Below are 18,595 nucleotides of genomic sequence, written 5' to 3'. Positions count from 1 at the left end.
TTGTCACCCCACCTTGTCTGCATCACTCATGCGACTCTGGCCGTCGTACATTGGACCTGGCGTGGAGAGGGGGTTGCGGGATTTTTTCTCTTAACTTGACCCCCTTCGCCATGGGCAAAAGATCTCATCTCCTAGCCGAGATGCTGATGTCTGTATATTGCTCATCTCGGAGACGCTAAGTACAATCAAGGGACATTGCTCAGCAGGACTCCTGTGTCATCTTGAGCGATTTTGAATTAACATGGACTCTGTGAAACGCCCTAGAGGGCACATTGAAGTTACAATCGCCAGTAGTATATGTGCGATGCGACGGTAAGGACTAATGAGAACCGTGCTAATGATACAGACTTTGTTGGAAGGGAGAGAATCGAGTTTGGTGCCTGCAGCATAATGAGCATACGATTTTCTGTGACCACTCAGCAAGTTTGATTTCATTTCCAAATTTCGGAGATTTTGAAATGGTTAATCGATAATGGAAACGAGATTTATCCCCTTGACCCTTCAAGTTGCATTTATCGCGCCACGGCTTCTTTCCCGGAAATACTCCCGCTATAATCTACGAGTCTGGCAAACGATTCGATCCGTGACAAAGGCACAGCCCGGTTGGCCTTAGGGCTCGCTCACGCCGGGCAATGGGCATTTTGCTGCATATGCATAGTACTCCAGTACACGTGCAAGGAATGATTCTTGCTTGAGCCTACAATTTCCAACACTGGCGATAAGTCGGTCACTGCCACGAGTGCAAAGAAACCCTTTACCCCTGGCTTAGCTTATACTTTATCTCGGGACAGGCCAATATTATGTGTCACCCTCAAGCCATTGCTTCTCGAAGCAAAACTCTTTCGTGACTCGATGCTATCATATATTATTGGCCAGGCAAGTTCTGGCTTAGCCACAGTAACAATGAAACTGCTACACATCTAGGGCTTCCCATCCTCTGATACGAACTTGGGCAACTCGCATCACCGGTGTGCCATGGTGAGGGCAAAATGGGTAGCAGGTCCCATTATTTGTGCCCTTCCTCGCCCATGGTGAAATCGATCCGGGGCACACAGGGGGAACATTCTCTTCATCTCACGACACTAATATAAAACGTTTCCAATTGAACTGATTCTCTCCAGGTTTACAACTCATCAATCAAGTTGGTTCTTCTCTAGTCTGAGCTCGTCAACGAGTGTATCTACCATTGGATAAATCTGATTCCTATTTCAAACATTAAACCATATCTTTCATTTGAAACTCTCCACTCTTAGACCTACCGGACCGTACTCCGTACTGAAAGCCCCGAGCATTTGACACTCCACGAAATTCCGTCTTTCATCTGTTGTCAGAGCGTCTTATCCAAATCCGCACTATGTCTCAGATCTCGCAAATATCCACCCAAGTCTCGCAGGACTCGGCTCGGCCCTCAATGGCCGGCTGGTGGGTTTGCTGCTCATGCAAGAATGAAAGCAATCCCGCTTTGACTTCTGGAATGTGCACGGTTTGCGGTCATGGAAAATGCTCGTCCTGTAAGATGTTGAGATGAACAGTGTCAACAACATCTATGATCTGTCCGAGCAGTAGATATTTGACTCGACAGTTGTTTCAGATACAACCATTATCTACCCCTCATGTTCTTCGATCTTCCTTCCGTCGTCACAAGTGTGGGGACATTCTATTGCTACATTCACCCTTTTCCTATGCTCATTATATTCTTTGATATTTCTTCCGTCTGTCCGATTTCCCGAATACCCCCTTGACTGTCTTTGCTAGAATTTTTCGTTGTCTTCTTCTGTGTCTTCATATCATGGTTCATCAACTTCTGGCTAGAAAGTATACTTCGACATGACTTGGATTTCTTTTCTCCTATTGGTTTATATACTCATGATCTATTTCTTTTTTCTTTTTGTTTTCTTTTTGTCTCTTTATCTTCTTTCTTCTTCCTCTGTATAACTATCATCTCATTTTGTTTTGTTCCTGACTTCTGTCTTCCTTCCGTGATGTTACTTTTGATTAGAATTGGATATCAATCTATATTTCTCCACCGACCCAAACCCATCTCACATCCATCTGGCTTCAACAGGAAACCCAGCAATTTCTCTAAACAACAAAACCGGAGCACTGCAGCCAGCTTGAGCATGATCCCTAAATGTAGACGGCTGAGATCAAGTTCCTGGCTCGAAGGCTCTTTGTCACATGCTCTAGTTAGACACGCATATAGTGTTGATAGAGGTAGGGAAATGGACTGGTTATCTACCCTATAGAGTATTGTAAGTCGGTTACTGTACCTTGAAAAAAATAGAGGATATATATAACCTTTGAATAGACGGCGATGCTGCACAAGGTTTGTACTAATACTAGATGCTACGGAATTGATTAAGCTGCAATAGATTACTACAACTAATCGCATCCCCAGTAAGTTCAGTAGAGGAATAATAACGTAAAAGACGAATTATTTATTTATTAACTTCCAACCAGGGGTAATGTAACCTAACTATGTTATGAGTAGGATTCTCAAGGGTGAATAACAGATCAATCAAACTCCTGAAAGAAGTATCCAAGAATGAGAGAAAGAAGATGGAATAAGGTGTAAGTCGAAGAAATCCAAAATACAATGATTCTTGCATGAATAATAGACTAGGTAGGTGAGATGGTGGGATGATGTATCGATGGGATGAAGAGGCTTTTCCAATGGGTATTTCCTAAACAAGGAATGAAAGAGACCAAATAATAATAATAATAATAGATAATAATGATCACTCTCGACGTCTATGTTTTCGTCGTTTTCGTTTATGTTTCGGTCTTTGCTCTGCTAGCTCGTCCTCGGTCTCGATCGAGGAATCGAGTCCCGCGTCCTGTTTGAGCCTTGAGACCACAGGACCAAATGCAAAGGTGCTTTCTTGGTTCGTGTGGTCCGCACAGGGACTGTGTTTAAGAGGAAGCATCCAGTCGAACAGCGAGTAGCCCATGATCTGTTGAAGGTTCTTGATGGGACTGCCTAGGTCGAAGGGATTGGCGCCGGGTTGGGTCTGGAGAATGGCGAACACGTGCTGCTCTGTAGGCGGCGGATAGTGCTGGTATTCTGTGCCGGGTTCAGCATGAGGAGGCATGGATGGGAGAGGGTATGTGATGGTGCGAAATGTCGGAGCCCATTGCGTCTCCGGATGAAGTTTTGCCAGGACGTGATTGGGCACGCGGATGGCTAGGGTCCAGACAGCCGAATGGCGATTGATGTTCTCGATTGTGGAGAGGTTAAACATGCCCAGTTGTAAGGAGCTTAAGGTCATGCCAAAAGTGAATAATCCAAAAAGACCGCTCCTATGGTCCGTTAGCAACAATGTATAGATCTAGTGCACGACCGTCCTGAAATAACTTACAGTCCAATACCAACAGCCCAATGGGGATTAACAGAGCCACTCTATAGTCCATATTAGAACAGGTCCAGGAAGCAAGAAAGGCCAAACTCACGTCTCGTTTTATCTCGGCGACAAAGTACGCGCACACGATTAAACAAAATAGGCAAAAAACCATAGTATAGAAGACGAATTGAATGAAGAATTTGAACGATGTTTCAGAGACAACACCTCCGACCCTGGAAATTGTAAGCCTTGGTTCACCTCTTGACGATCCGATACTGCTCACCATGGACAAAAGTGGTCCATCTTCCGGACACACCGGTCCACCTCGCGACAATGATGCGCGCGATCTGGTTTATAATGGCAACACGTAGAGCAATAGAGAGGCCGTCCATCCGGCTGGCAAACGAAAACATCTTTCTTGTAAAAGTTTTCCAGCCCCGCCAGGTCTATCTGGAAGGCCGGACTTCCGGCATTATACTCTAGTCCCTGTTCGACGTCGGTGCCGGCACCTTCGAACTTCTCGGTTGACCTCGCTGGTTCATGACTCCGTCTCCGTCCTTGGCTATCTCGTCGACGGCTATGCGGTCGTTCGGCGCCTTGCGAAGTCGGGGCAGGTGGGGACTTTCGAGGCAGTAACCCGGGGTTCCAAATGACATTATATAGAAGTCGAATGTATGTCGCGACGACCGGAAAGAGAAGTACGTAGTATATCACAATGATGGCGATACCAGCACCAGTTCGAGGACGACGATCATACTTCGGAAGAGGATGGAGGAGGTAGTCGACTGGATATGACGCGCTTGACTTAGAAAGGGGACGAAAAAAAGGAGGGCGGGTCAGGAAGACTCACTGCATAGTGGTTTGGTGATAGCATAGGAAGCATAGATCACTGCGCCTAGCAAGACCACAGGAATAACTCTAGCTACAGCTAAATTCACGCGCCGGTCTGGGCGCGCCATGAGATAGAGGTCGGAGGAGACTTTGCGCCTATCTCCGCATTGAGGGGGTCGGTGGGAAACGATCAGCTGACGGAGGTCCCAACCGCGTCCATATTAGTTGAAGCGAGTAATTATGCTGAGATACCGGGACGAAAGACTATAGCATCGGGTCCAGATCTAGATGATGATGTCTGCCTGGAACGAGGTGACGACGATGAGGCAACGACGTTGCAGTCAAACTAGGAACGTGACGGGACAAACCAGACAAACCAGACAAACCCCGGCGGATGACGTACAGCACGTGATGGCTCTCCGAGGATCCCCAGGTTGTTTCTTTTTGTGTCTGTCTCAGATCCTCGATGCTCTCTCCGAACATCTGCGAGATGCATCGTGTCGAGATGGAAGCCAACGTGGCCTTCGTACACCCCCAGGCAGCCATGTCCGTCCCGAGACCTTGGCGAGGATATTTTTGGTGTCATCTCCATTGGGAATTACTCAATCAGTCACTACTAGGTACTAACTATGTGCCGATGATGCCGGAATTATGTACAATGTACACTTTTGTTTTTATCGTCTCTAATTATCTGGTGGTTGTAATCAACCCCTCCCGGATGGTGCAGGATGCCATGCCCTGCCCCTTAGCTTAGGATGCGCTCCCCTGTCGAATTCCACGACATCAGCACGAGGATGACGGGTTTAGCTTCAGCGATCCGTATTTTCCCCTTTCCGGAGCTCTGGCGAAATTACCTAGTCGCAATTGACAACGAGTCGGCACGGAATTTGGTTCGTACTGGGGTCATCAAGCGAGCCGGACGCAGCTGAAGACTCAAGCGGCCCCCAACCGTGAATGTTGTCTTTAATTAGAATGAAACAACTTTATACCATCAAGCTACTGAGTGTAATGTTCCCGCCCCGGAGGACCAGGACACACGAGGGGGCCCTGGGTCCAACGGCCTGTCAGGTCCACGGAATGTTTACCGGAATGGAATGCTGAAACTGTTCTGGAAATAAAATCGCGATCGAGTCATAAGGACGAAAGAGGAATGTCGGGGAGGAAACTGACATGAGATCGGGTCAGAGACCGGGCGATAAAAATATCGGGATAAAAATAAAGTCGGTCGCACAATCCCGTGTTTTGAAGCCCTTCAGGGACAGAAAGAACGAGAAGAAAAGTTTGGTAATAGGGAACGTGGACTGTTGGTGATACATCCATCATAGGCGCCGTTGGTGATGGTGACAAGCATGTCGGCGCTTACCGGGGCTGAATAATCTCTCAGCAGGCTTTTTTATTCTGACGATCTAGGATTATGTATGATGATGATGACAGTGATGTGTGTTGTGTGTTTTGCTTAGTACATTGTATTATCTTTGCCTGCGATCAGTCTAGTTAGTGGGGAGAAAGGATAGAGCGGCAGAGCAGAAAGTAGAAACAGAGCAAACTACGTCAACCTCAGGCCGTCGAAGGAATCGGTAGTCCGAAATGATCGAACAGTCATTGAAGAGCCGCAAGGGCAGGTGACCACACCAGGGTGCAGGCAGCAACAGGGATGCCTGCTTAGTCGTATTCTCCAGACCGACAGAACGTCTAAGAAAATGACGACTGCACTGCCAAATCGAGGCCGAAGTAACGGTCAGAAGCCGAAGGTTCTCGAGCTGTATCTGTCAGAGATGCAAAAGTTCCAACAGGGTTAAGGGGGCCTAGTAATCAGGTATCAGCTGCCATCGTTGCCTGGAAGCCTGGAAGCCTTGAAAAAATGGAATGATTTTTTTTTTGACTTGAGTGGAGACTGGAGACTTGACTGTTACTGTTAGTAGTGAGAAGGACTAGAAGTCGTACGGACTCCGTGGTTGTCACTTGTCGCTCCAATCAGGTAGGCGTTCTTACCAGGCAGGGTCGGTAATCTTTTGGAAAAAATGGAAATTAAAAAAAATAATCAACAATGGGGCAGATCTGACAACAGGGGATTTTTTTTAATTTTGTTTTCGTTTTTATTCTATTTGACCAAAAGAGTTTAATTTTTTAATTTTAATTTATTATTCTGTTTAATTTAGACAAAGAGAAAAAGAAATTCAATAGTAGGTGGTCAAGGGTAAAATGGTGGGACCAGAGGGCATCCTGGGCCCGAAACGAGCGTCCAAGCCTTGCCCAAACCCGCCAGTCCAGAGACCCATACAATGGTCTTGAGTCAACCTGAGTGCATGATCTGGCGGTGATACCACTAAGATGCGGCAGCAATATGATTCAGAGGGCCGTACTATGGGGAGCGAGGCACGATCTAGACGACCATTTTCGGACCCCCAGGGCCAGGGCCACATCCGCCAAGCCACGGACTCTGAGGTATGATCTACTTCTCAAACCGCCCCGTCGCTCGCTGAAGAGAGATCACCTTAAAGGATGACTATGATTTAGATGGTTTAGCCCGATTGGGGCAACAGGGCTTTTTGCCTGATTCTCAAGCCACACTGCCCTTGTGAGGGTGCCTTGGCCTGGCTTTCTCTGATTCATGCTTGCTACAATGCTCTCTCAATCTTTATAAAAAGCAGGATGACACCTCTTTGACATTCATCCAGACAACAACAACAATCTTGACTATCTTGACTTCCTTGACTTCCTTGACTCTACAACACTATACTCAGCAGTATACCTACCATTATACACCCTCTCTGACTCTCTTTGACCTTGCAATACAACTTCTACAACTTCGTTCAACTTGTCAGCCTTTCCAACGTGGACCTTGATCTATCTCGCGCTTTTCAAACCTCTTCAATCGCAAATATGTCTTCCCACTGGAACTGCGAATCTTGCAACTTTGGCCCTCACAGCGTCGAGCTTCACAAATCTTGCATGCGCTGCGGATCTCCTCGCACCTCGACTACGTCCGAAGAAACCCACTCGCACCACGGTCTACACATGTGCAGCGCCATGTCTCCGTATCCCATCCCGGTACAGAGCAACGAGCTCTCCTCCAGCCCATTGAAAGGGTCACCACCAGTCATCATGCACGACTCTTCCCTCCGACAGCCTTCGTTATTCGGCGGAGAGGTGATTGATCGCCCCTCCAACAACCTCGCCAACTACGGCATCGAGGGTGCCAAAACCTACAGCCAAACCTACATGTACATCTGCTGTCAATGCAATGACGGCCCGAAGATCTACAACGTTCAACCACGCTGTGTGATGTGCAATCACGTTGTTTGCTCCGGCTGCCAGCACGTGAAATGATTTGAGGTGAGAACCTTCGGACGGGTTCCTTGGTACGAGCCAAAGCTAATCTTATCTCCAGTCACTTTTTCCATCCATTTCTGTTTGCGCCAATGTCTGAATACTTTCTTTTCTTTTTTCTTTTCTCTCTCTTCAGCGGAATCATTATGAGCATGACTGGATACATGTAACGGACGGATACGGATAAGGGGAGTCTTGGTTCCATTCTTTTTCTTCTTCTCTCTTCTCTTTATTGTGGTTTCAGTTTTTTGCATGGCAAGGGAACACTATAGACATTCGGGATCATTGGGTTGCTTTGTTCTGTTTTTTCTTTTTTCTTTTTTCTTTTTTTTTTTTCTTCCTTGTGGTTTAGATGGGGCGGCTGCAGGACCATCAGTCGAGCTGGATTCCTGCCTAGTTTTGCAGCCGCGCAGAGTGCCTTGGAGTTTAGATTATGGGCCGTGGGGCCGGGCATCTTTGCTGTGTTACTAGTTTTTCCTTTTTTCTTTAATGCTCTGATTGTTCTATTATTATTATGGTTTGCGCATAACACGTGATTGATTTTTTCTTTGATCTCGCTCTTCTTTGTGCCTTCTACTAGACTGAGAGACATGGGAGTGAAACTCCAATTGAATGACATTCTTACTCTGATACCAAGGTAGAGCTGGTAGCTACAGCCTTGCTGCCTGGGCGCGTAATGGGCGGTAATGAACGATATCGGGGCCGACCCACGCCAGGCCACATGGTAGGCACGCTAGACCCGATTAGTCGGTGTAGTTGTGTACCTAGGGACCACTCCATAGTATGGAGTAGGTAGCACTCATTTATCTCTCATCTTCTCCATTACCAATGATTATTGATTCCGCCGAACACGAAGTCCGAATACCTCAGCGTCTACTCCGGAGTACCTGTCTAGAGACGTCTAGAAAATCCATCTCGATTAATAATGGTCGTGCGACATTAATAATGGCCTGGGTCGCACGGGAGGGATCACCCGCTCACTAGGGAGGATTATTTTTATCATCGTCACTTCATCCTCTGCCGGTGCCAGCTCCAATTCCAGCGGTGGATTGCATCAGACCCGGCACCTGGTCACCCTCCCCCCTAAATCAAAGTCCCCAAGATGACGATGACCAGGACCAGGACCAGGACCAGGAGTAGGAGTATGGGATCCGATTATCCCACTGACCAGTAGGATAATTCCAAGCGCATCAACCTGTCGAGACTAGACCGACTCGAGGCCTAGTGCCGCTACTAGCAGATTACAACACGTGCGTCGATCACCAACGAAGACGAACAATTGACTGAACCCCCCGAACGGACGGACTTGGGATCGTTTGCCCTGCCCCATTCTCCCCTCCTCCTTCTCCCCCCGAGCGGACGCTGGACCTGTAAGAGTGCACGGCGCCCGCGAGCCGCAAAGTCTTGGTCCTGCCCCTGCTCGAATCGCGACTCGAAGTCCCGGGCGTGTCAGACTGAGAACTGCAGATCATGCAAGCCACGCTTCTGTCTCATCACCGCTGTTTCCCCCGGCGACTTAGGGTTGATTGCATACTGCGACCGGGGAGAAAGAGCGGTCGGTGTCACTCGGTCGCTTCCATGTCATTATTATTATCCCCCCTTCCTCCCTCCCCTTTCCATCCATGTCTCCTCTTACTACTTCTTCCTTATCGCCGGCTTCTCCGCATCTCAGCTCCGACTGACAAGACCTGCACGTCGGAGACGGGATGAATACGATCGGTGGGCTTGATATGCAGGAGAGGCTGTGTTTGAGAACAGGGAGGGGTCATGGATTTGGTTAATTTTGCGAATCGAGAGGGGGTAGGACAATGTTCTAGAATTACGAGCACTCTTCCATCTCCTTCGTACAGTAGTTAGGTAGGAAAGTGGGATCGTGTATCCGTAGCAGCGACTCGAAGTGCAGGGCAGACCGCGACGCAATAATTACCGGAACGGGGAAGGCGGGACTATGGCCCCCCCCGGGACGATAGCACAGCCCTTGACTAAGCCGCCCAGCTGGAGATGGGAAATTTAGAAACTTGGGGGCAGAAAGTATCGGCATCAGACCGTCTTTTTGTTTTGTTTTACATTTCACTCAGTTAGCTACTAAGGAGTCGCTAGTCCTGCGGAGTATCCTGGTCGACCACTCCGGTGGTGGTGGGATTTCCGAGAGGCCGGCGTCAAATCCGAGCCTGCAAGAACCTTGCATACTATGTATGTATGTATGTACCTCGCAAGGTACACCCGACTCCGTACTCCGTCCTTTGTTTTTGACTTTCCAGCTGGCTATAATTAAACAATGACGATCGGATGGATGAATTGGATTGAACGGACTGCACTCTGAATGGCCTGAAAATCCAACGAAATTACTCCGTACTATGCGCGGGTCCACTCTTGCACCTTGCACCTTTCATCTTTCAACGGGCAACGGCTGAGCTGACGGTCCACCTGCTCGAGCGCATCGTTTACCTCGATTCTCCATAGTCCCGTCTAGCACGGAGCGGTAACCGTGGTCCGGTCGATTGATGCCGTTCAAATCGAAGGAACTAATTGCGGGCTCGCCCCGACGGACCCTATTCTTCCTGATTCTTCCCGTTCGAGAATGGAGCCGGTTCACATTGCGATGGAGTCGAAGATGCAAATAGTGTTTCGCAAGGCGGACTCCTGTCTCTGTCCCTTGATCACTTGACTCGAGGGCACTAAAACGTCCAAATTAATTTAGATAAAATTAGATAAAATAAAATAAAATTAATTGCTCAGTCAATCCGATCAATGGGTCTCCTGCATGAACGAACGAGAATATTTTGTCCTTGTTCTTTCATGTCATTCGCCAGGCAGTGTCACCCTTTCTACTACACACATACATGCACTAAAATTTTCGGACCCTCGATCCGAACACATGGGTTGCTGATGTCCGAGGGACTAGGGACCCCTGAACAAATCATTCAATTCGAGGAGGTAAAAAACGGACATGGACTTTCGGACGGAGTTGTCGCGGAGTTACGATTCCTATTGCTCGACTGGCAAAGACTCAGCACTCAGCAACTCAGCAGCCAGGGCAGGGCAGGTAGGCTGTGAGCCAGTGATGTCATGCGCATAGTCTGAGACCCCCTTTACTGATCCTTCTGACCATACTGATATTATCCTAACGGCCTCGATAGAAAATGGAGCGTCATCTATCTGGAAACCCTGGTCCATTGTCCGTAACTACTCCGTGCCAGACCTGACGGACGGACAGACGCAGGGGGTTTCTGACGCTGATGCAGGTGGTAGAAATTTTCTGGATGATTATTCTCACCCCCCTCCCTCCCCTGAAATGTGAATCCCAAGCAGCGTACCTACCCCAGAGGCCACGCGGTCGATATGCATGCATGGTCAGACAGTCGAGGGGTTGAAATCGAGGTTTGTGAAGGAACCGAATGGTCCTGGTCAATGCCACGTGCCGGGTTTCAGATTGTGGCTTGTTCTTTTTTTCTTCTAGACTCCCCCTTTCTTATCGTGGATCTTACTCTGATGTCCCGGCGTATGACAGTTTTTTTTTTATTATCTCCTGCATGATGTACGGTGTACCACAGCCATGGGTGTAACAAGAAGAAACTCGAGTATCCATACAACGGATACATGCTAGGGCAACGTTGCACGGATAACCGACTCAACCGTTGTAAACGGTCCAAACGGACACCCCGTACGCAGAAATCTAAAATCTAAATATATCAATGTCTGTACTCCGTACTCTATCAGTCAAAATCTAAAGTCTAAAGGGGGAAACAAAGTTCAGAGTTCTGACCAACAAAAATCAGCCCTAGGTTTTAAATTTTTTTTTTTTTTTTTTTTTTTTTTTTTAAATTTTCATTCTAATCATTTCAGACAGCAGTTCCTTTCCGTCCGGACTGCTCCATAAGACTGCCGTTGTTTAGGGGCTTGAGGCCTTAAGGCCCCCCTCGCCTTTCAGCTGTTAATGTCGTTTATGGTTGTTTAGCGTTGCTCGATGAATCCATCCCGACCGTCCCGCGCTGTCCGTGATCGCCGATATTTTCCCCGGCTGTTTCAGCTTGATGCTGAGACGACCTATCTTGATCTGATTTTACACCGTACGGTGTACACTTACTGAGTATTATTCATTCCACGCTACCGTAACCCGGACACTGCGCTCCGTATTTGGCAACTCGACGCCATCACTAGACTTGGACCTCTATGTATACTAACTAAACTAGACGCTCCCCACAATTCAGCTGCTGATCATGTTTCATTTCCTGCCTCCTTTTTTTCCCTCCTTTTTTCTGTTTCTCTTCCACTGTCATTCCATGATCGATCGGCACTGTAGTTTATTGTGGTCTGTTTCATTTTTCGACAATGGACTCCGTACTCCGTACTCCGTCCGTTTCTCTGCTTACCTACTGTACTCCGTCCAAGTGTACATAGTTGACCACCTTCCCGATCCATGCAAGCGGGTTTTTCGTTTTTGCTTCTTTTTGTCTAGGTTTTTTTTGTCTTAGATACTCATTCTCCTGTCCTTTCTCATTAATTGATTGGTCGAGGAGTTTGATGAGACCGTTGGCATCACGGGCCAATAATCGGGACGTTTGCCTAGTTACTTGAACTACTAAGGTACCCGATGTGTCTACCCGCTACATACTGGTTGCTTACTATCTACGTAACTCCTGTATCTACGGACTTGACGTAACTGACTCCTCCCTTGCACTAACTTACCTTTTTGAAACACTGACATCAACACCAGCCTTAACCATTACTCAAAATGACTGAACAACGCACATCGAAACGGCAAGGCCGATGCCTGAGTCAGATGGTCATGCGACCTCGATGACTCAATCCAAGTCAACCTCACGAGTATGCAGTAGGTACGTACATACCTCCCAACATGCATAAGTAGTGAATATTACGATAGGTAGGAGAGGTAGCCTGGCACCTTGGTGGACAAGTTCAAAGTCAAATCACCAGACCTCAACTAACCACCTTTACCTATCTAGTAACTAATCAAGTAACTAACTAACTAGTCAATTAACTTCCAGGTCCGGATGAGTCAAACAAAGACAGCCTACACCTACGCCTAACCTACATGCCTTGTCTTGGCTTGACCTGTCTGTCTACTTACTTCTCTTTTGATTGTCCACTCCCTGCACTGCCTCTTTTACTTACCTGCATTCGAAGGCTCATTCCAATGCAGGGAGGAAGGAGAGACAGAAACAGAGCGATAGGAAAGGCGCTTTTGTTCTTGGAAATGGGACTAATCCACATAGAACTGCCTTATTTGTGGGGTATTTATTTTATTTCATTTTTCTTTAAAAAATAATTTGTTGGGTTGGTTGGTTGGTTGTTTTATGCGCAGCGCAGCAGTGCCTACCTACCTACAGCTACTTCACCTTCTAGTTATCCGGTTGTCGGGCAAACTGCTAACTAACTACTGGAACTAACAGAGGAGTTGGCGGGCGGACTGGGGCTCAGTCTGCCCTTTCGATTCCTCCCCCAGGGTTCTAGGCTCAGAGGTTCCTCTACCTATGGAGGTGAGGTTCATCCCATCCTCTCCGCGCCCGGGCGTTGGGCGAATTGGAAAGGCCGGGCCCGCTAAACGCCCGTCTGCGCCTTGGTGCTAGGCGCCTGGCGCCCCGTAGATCCCGTGCTGTGGTCGCTAAGCATTTAGCGGGTCTTTTCGGAGTTGGTCGATGGAATAATAGCTACTAGTGTACGGAGTACGGAGTACATGCATGTGCAAATGTCAAATGAAGGATGCGGAGATTAAGAGAAGTGTATAGTATGAGAATGAAATAAAAATGTTGAGAAAAGAGCTATCGCTATGTATTGCTAGAAATTCAAACGCCCAGCTGTACAGTTGTTTTTGCCCTATAGTTCTTTCTTTCTTTCTTGTTCTTTTTCTTTCTTCCGGTAAATCAATGACTCATTTCATCTGGGAAAGTACTTCCGATGCATTGAGTCAAAAGTTGAACTCTGTCCTGATATTCTCAGGACCGTTCAATGGCCAAGCTCTTGTTGCCGAAGTCCGGAAGATCCACTTACGCCCACCTTCAAAGGAAGATGGGGGAGGGAAGGGAAGAGGAAACGGAACTAAAACGCTTTCTCCTGCCAACGCCGTGCGCTTTCCTTTGTCGATTTTTTTAAGCCAAGTAGCGATAAATCCACCAAGTAGAATGGCAATGCCCACTGGGTCAGACCAAAAGAAGATCATAAGATCCCGTAAGTATCAGAAAGTGGCTTCCTAATGTGAATGAAGAAAAGAAAAGCTTGGAAAAAAGAGAATGAAGCTCTCTGATGAAGCAGAGAACAGGCGAAATGCGGGTATCAAAAAAGATGTAGTGAGAAAGGAAGAATGTAAAAAGATGTTACTGCCATGGCCAGTCCCAAAAGATAGACGACCGTGCAGCCTGATAGGCCCGGCACAGTTATATGTGCTCCGTTGACTCTTGAATCGGCAGCTCACCTTGATCAATGAAGAGGCAGCCCTTTTCTGTTAGGAGAGTGAAGGATGGCGGTTCAAGGTTTGTTACAAGGGCAAGATTCGCGAAGGATCCTGCAAGAAGCGTCTACGGTATGCGGCAATCTCGGTGGCCACAGTATTGAAGTCTTTCACCTTATCGCGCCGCATGTCGTTGATGATTTGTTTCAGTCCAGCGATGTACTGGTCTTTTTCTTCGGGAGTTTTGCCTTCGCGGAGGGAGCCCATCTGGACCAAGATCTTGTCATCTGTCCGGGTTAATAGTTCTGTGCGTCAGCATCCGAACAGAGCAAATAAAGTCGAGTGAAAAACGATGGTGATGCATAGGAAGGTAGGGACGATAGGAAAGCAGTCAAGAGATGAAAGACAACAGGAAAGGAATGGAGAGGTGAAGGCGAGGGTGGGAAGAAAGAGCCAGGAATGCTTGAACAAAATCCGCAACGCAATGAGAAGGGATCAGATATTGTAGATGTCTGGAAAGCTAGATGGCAGATGGAAAGGTGTTGAATGTAGCTTGCTCAAATCGTCGACGCACCGCTAAGAGTCATGTCCCGAAAATGCTGGAATTCACAAGATCGGTCGTTGCAGACACCCCCTGCGGCCTCGAAGGGACAAAGATATTTCATAGGGTCAATATTGTGGCTGTAGGTTAAAGAGCGGAAGCCTTGTGTAGTATCACCGGAGTAGTTGGGGTGATAACGATAGGCGTTGAAATTCTTCAACGGACTGTCATACGGTGAAAATTTACGTTGTGGAACCTCGGCCCCTCGCGTATTCTAGTGTGGTTGTCAGCATCAAACTCTCATCAGTTGATACAAGGGCTATCGCACATCCAAAAGCCCAACTTGAACATTCTCCTTGGGCGGCTCAACATCCACTTTCTGGACCTTTGCAGTTAGCGGCTCACCAGCTTGGTTCGTCTGATCCACTGTGGGCATGGAAGCCTCACTAGGTTCTATCGGAACGGGAGGAGGTGGGCTGAAAGGGGGCGAATAGACGGAGTTAGCAGGGCTTGCGGTCGTTTCGGGCTCTGGAGGTTCGTATCCATCTGAACTCGAAGAATCGCTGGAATCATCTTCGTTCATTTCTTCGTCCGATTCAGAACCCACGCTGCTTCGATCGTCCGTGTTTGCGACTGGAGAGTCTTCGGCCGGCGAATGGTGAGGGTTGGCGCTCGGTAAATTTGCCTCTTGGTCATGGGGCTCGCTAACCGCATTTACAACAGGTTCCGAGGCACGTTCTGGGCCCTCGGATTCATCTTCGTCGATAGACATCGAATCTTCGCTGTCACTATCCGAAGACTCATCCATAGCGGATCCTTCTGACTCAGATGAAGACATAGCAGACGATTCGTGGTTGGAATCGACTCTATTTTGCGTTTTAACTGGTGCTTCTGACACTTCATTGGACGCTGAACGAGTCGACAGAGCTTGGTCAGGCTTATCAGATAATTGATCGACGCTGCTCTCTCCGTGGTTGGAATCTCCAACAGTGGTGGTTTCGACAGCTGGCAGGTCATTTGCATCGGATGTGGTTGGCGGAACTAAAAGGAATAAAATGAGCACAGATCAGATGCACTTCCGGATGCGTCACCAGGAAGTGTTGCGTATAAGAAAAGCCTACCCTCAACGGTGATTTTGTTCTCTTGATTGGCTTTCAGTCTGACCAAGGCCGCATCGACCTCGTCCATCGTGAGACCATTCAATTCCAGGTTGATGTTGTCCAATTCTTCCTGGAGCTGCTTGCGCCCTTCTTTACCCCTCGAAATCTCGAGCAAAACTTTTCCTTCCTCAGTTTTCATATCTGCTAGTCTATTTTCGGATTTCTGGATTTCAGCATCCAGTGCGGGGACGCCGGACTCGATCTCCCTTTTTCGTAAAATTCTGCATCTCATGGTTTCAAAGTATGCGATATCCGCGGGAGGTGAAGAAATTTGTCTGGGAGAATGTCCGTTCTGGGCGGTAGGGGGACCGACAAGCCCCGCCTCCAGGTTTGCAGAATCAATATTGCAGGTCTCGGTGTCGAATGCAACAGAGGGCTCGGGAGGCGTTGATACCGCTAGCTCTACTGAACGAGGAGATTGGGTACGGCTAACGGTAAGTTTTGCCTTCTTCCGTTGCTCAAGCTCGGCAATACGTCGATGCATCGCCTGTATCTCCAGGTTTTTTCTTCGCAGATGATCCTGGTCGCTGCCCCTTGAATTCGGTTGAGGGGTGGAAAACGCTTGGCTGGATAATGGCCTAGATGGGAGGGATTCTAAAACTCGCAATGACGTTTCCGGGATTGTTGAGCCATTATCCCGGGAAACGTATCCGGTGGAAGTTTCAATATCCATGCTGTCCTCGTCGTCCTCGTTGTCATCATAAAACTCATCGTCGCTAATATCGATGATGAGCCTTTCTTCTGGAGCAGCTTGATGCACTCCATTGGCGATGTAGATAGGTTCATCAAAGTCAGATGCACGGGGGCGTTTACGCTGATTTGCGCGAAGCTGTGGTGTGGAATCGATCACAAGACCTTGAACAGGAGTCACATACGCATCTTGCGATTGATCTTCTTTTGAATCAGTCATGAACAGTCCAGGGATACGAGCGGAGCTATCAGTTTCAGGATCTGGAGGTCGCTCGGGGAGAGAGTGCTGAAGTGCAGCGGCCTCATCGACGGTATCTGAACTTTGACTTTCACCATTTGAACGTCCGTTGTCTTGCGATTTTGGATCCGATTGGGACTTTTGTTGATTTCTCATTAGGCCCTGTTTCTTGAGCTGCTCAATCCGCTGCCTAGCGAGCTCCGTCTGCGCCTTGTTCTTCTCTTTCGCCCGTACCTCTTTTTCTTTCGGCGCTTCTGGCGATGCTGCATCTGTATATGGTTCGCGTCCTTGGTTGGGGGTTTCCTTCGGTTCGTCGGCTTGAGGGGACTCAGAAGCCCCGGAAGCTTTGGCGGCCTTTGCAGCAAGCATACGCGCAATTACTTCTTTTCTTTCCATGGGCTTGGCTGAGTCCTTCAATGGCGCTGGAGTGAAGGAGGCGGGTGGCGTGACGTTCTGTCCAGACGTAAGAATATGCGCAGAAGCTTTCTCAGATTCTTCCCCCTGCGCCTCTCGACCAGTGTTTTCCGGCATGATAGATCTCATAGTCGGAACAGCGTCTGGTTGGGGTGAAGATATTTTGATCCCAACGTCTTCGTAAAGCCGTTTGAGAATATTTGGGTTGATTCCTTCTCCAATGAGCTCATTGTAGCGGATATTATGAGGAGCTAATCCCAGCAGGGCACCTTGCGCCTGGATTCGGAGTTGTGCTGGCGACTTGGAAGGGTGTTTCTCGTTTGAAGCTTCGGTAGTCGATTTAGGCGCGATTGCGGGCTCGACGTCCATTCCGTCCAATGCTTCGATATTCATGGAAACTGGAGGGTTATAAGCTGCATAGTGTGAGTAAAAAATGTCGATTTGACAGTCAAAAGGGGGACCTTACGCGATCCACTGTCTCGGCTTGACGTGGAAGACTGTGAAGAGGACGTCTCGCCCTCCTCCAGATCCATAGAGTCGCGAGAAGTTGGTTTGTGCGATGATTTAGAAGCAATGTCTTTGGGATGATTGGATCCAGGGAGCGCCACTCCGTTGGTCGCTGGTATTTCGGACGCGTGAGTGGGTCGACCGCCTTGAGATGTTGTCGGAGCGCTCGGGCCACTGTTTGACACGGGTTTCCGCACTGCTGGCAAGCCACCCTCCTTATCGGTGAGTTCACCTTCCTCCCGATCAACATCTTGTATAGAGCTGGATGCGGTTGCGTGCTGAGAGTTGAAATGATTTGTTTGGAAGTCACTGGTTGAGGGACGGCTTGGCGGCGCGTTGAACGCGGTTGGTAGAGGCATGGGCGGGTATCCCAACGGGGGCATCTGACCGGGAGGAAAGGCAGTATGTGGAAACTGCGGAGGTGTGAAGGTCCCCATGAAAGGAAATGGAGGCGTTGGCAAGGGTCCAGCCGCTGCGCCGAGTCCTGGGAGACGCCCATTCGCATTGAAATTCATCTCATTGTTGTAGTCGTATGAACGGCCCATGGCGCCCTGAGGGTGCTGATGTAGGGGCAGCATATTCTGATGAAACGAGGGATTAGGCGATAATAAAGACGGAAAGGCGGATGACTGAGGATTTGATGAAGGCCATTGCGGATAGTTGGAGGGTAGCCCCGATGGCGGAGCTGAGGGATAGTCGGACATGATCGGAGGAAGAATCACACTAATCTGAAGATTTCGGACTAGTTCTAATTAACGTAAGTAAAGGACAGCTCGCGAAAGGTGTTCTCAGTGTAGGTGCCGCACATCAATCAAGCTAGAATAGTGATGGAACTGCTGGAACTGAAGCTGAAGCTGAACCGGCGCTTTGAAAAATAAAATCAAAAGATCCACATAAGCAGACTATACAGATTGATTAGGGATGGCGTTCCATGAAACAAAGGGAAGGAAGGGGGTGACGAAAAGCTGAGGATGGGACGAGACAAAGGGCGGAGGATAAAAATATCAGGAGTGATGGAAGTGCATAATTCGAAAACTGGACGGAGACCCGTGCGGTCAGGCCACGTGATGTGGGTGCTCCCAGATCGGGACTAGGGTCTGATCGGCATCCGCAGCCTAAGGAACGCAGGATGTA

The 18,595-nt window shown here is 48.3% G+C and overlaps 3 protein-coding genes across 3 annotated transcripts; 1 reads left to right on the top strand and 2 right to left on the bottom strand.

The window, feature by feature from the left end:
* Nucleotides 1–2,738: 2,738 nt before the first annotated feature.
* KD926_008744 (DHHC family palmitoyltransferase) lies at nt 2,739–4,300 on the bottom strand (the record flags this gene model as incomplete). The annotated part of the gene is made up of 5 exons (XM_053104632.1): nt 2,739–3,300; nt 3,360–3,400; nt 3,451–3,574; nt 3,625–4,126; nt 4,192–4,300. The coding sequence occupies 5 exons, from the start codon at nt 4,298–4,300 to the stop codon at nt 2,739–2,741; spliced, it is 1,338 nt and encodes a 445-aa protein (XP_052960299.1).
* A 2,755-nt stretch (nt 4,301–7,055) lies between these two features.
* Nucleotides 7,056–7,502, top strand: KD926_008743 (uncharacterized protein; the record flags this gene model as incomplete). The annotated part of the gene is made up of 1 exon (XM_053104621.1): nt 7,056–7,502. The coding sequence occupies one exon, from the start codon at nt 7,056–7,058 to the stop codon at nt 7,500–7,502; it is 447 nt and encodes a 148-aa protein (XP_052960298.1).
* A 6,496-nt stretch (nt 7,503–13,998) lies between these two features.
* On the bottom strand, nt 13,999–18,039 carry KD926_008742 (uncharacterized protein; the record flags this gene model as incomplete). Its single annotated transcript, XM_053104610.1, has 5 exons — nt 13,999–14,216; nt 14,486–14,726; nt 14,781–15,493; nt 15,574–17,367; nt 17,421–18,039. The coding sequence occupies 5 exons, from the start codon at nt 18,037–18,039 to the stop codon at nt 13,999–14,001; spliced, it is 3,585 nt and encodes a 1,194-aa protein (XP_052960297.1).
* Nucleotides 18,040–18,595: the final 556 nt, after the last annotated feature.

This window comes from Aspergillus affinis (genome assembly GCF_023601865.1).
Source record: "Aspergillus affinis strain CMG 70 chromosome Unknown NODE_5_length_567868_cov_86_340925, whole genome shotgun sequence".
NCBI lineage: Eukaryota > Fungi > Ascomycota > Eurotiomycetes > Eurotiales > Aspergillaceae > Aspergillus > Aspergillus affinis.
This window is presented reverse-complemented; position numbering and strand designations above follow the sequence as displayed.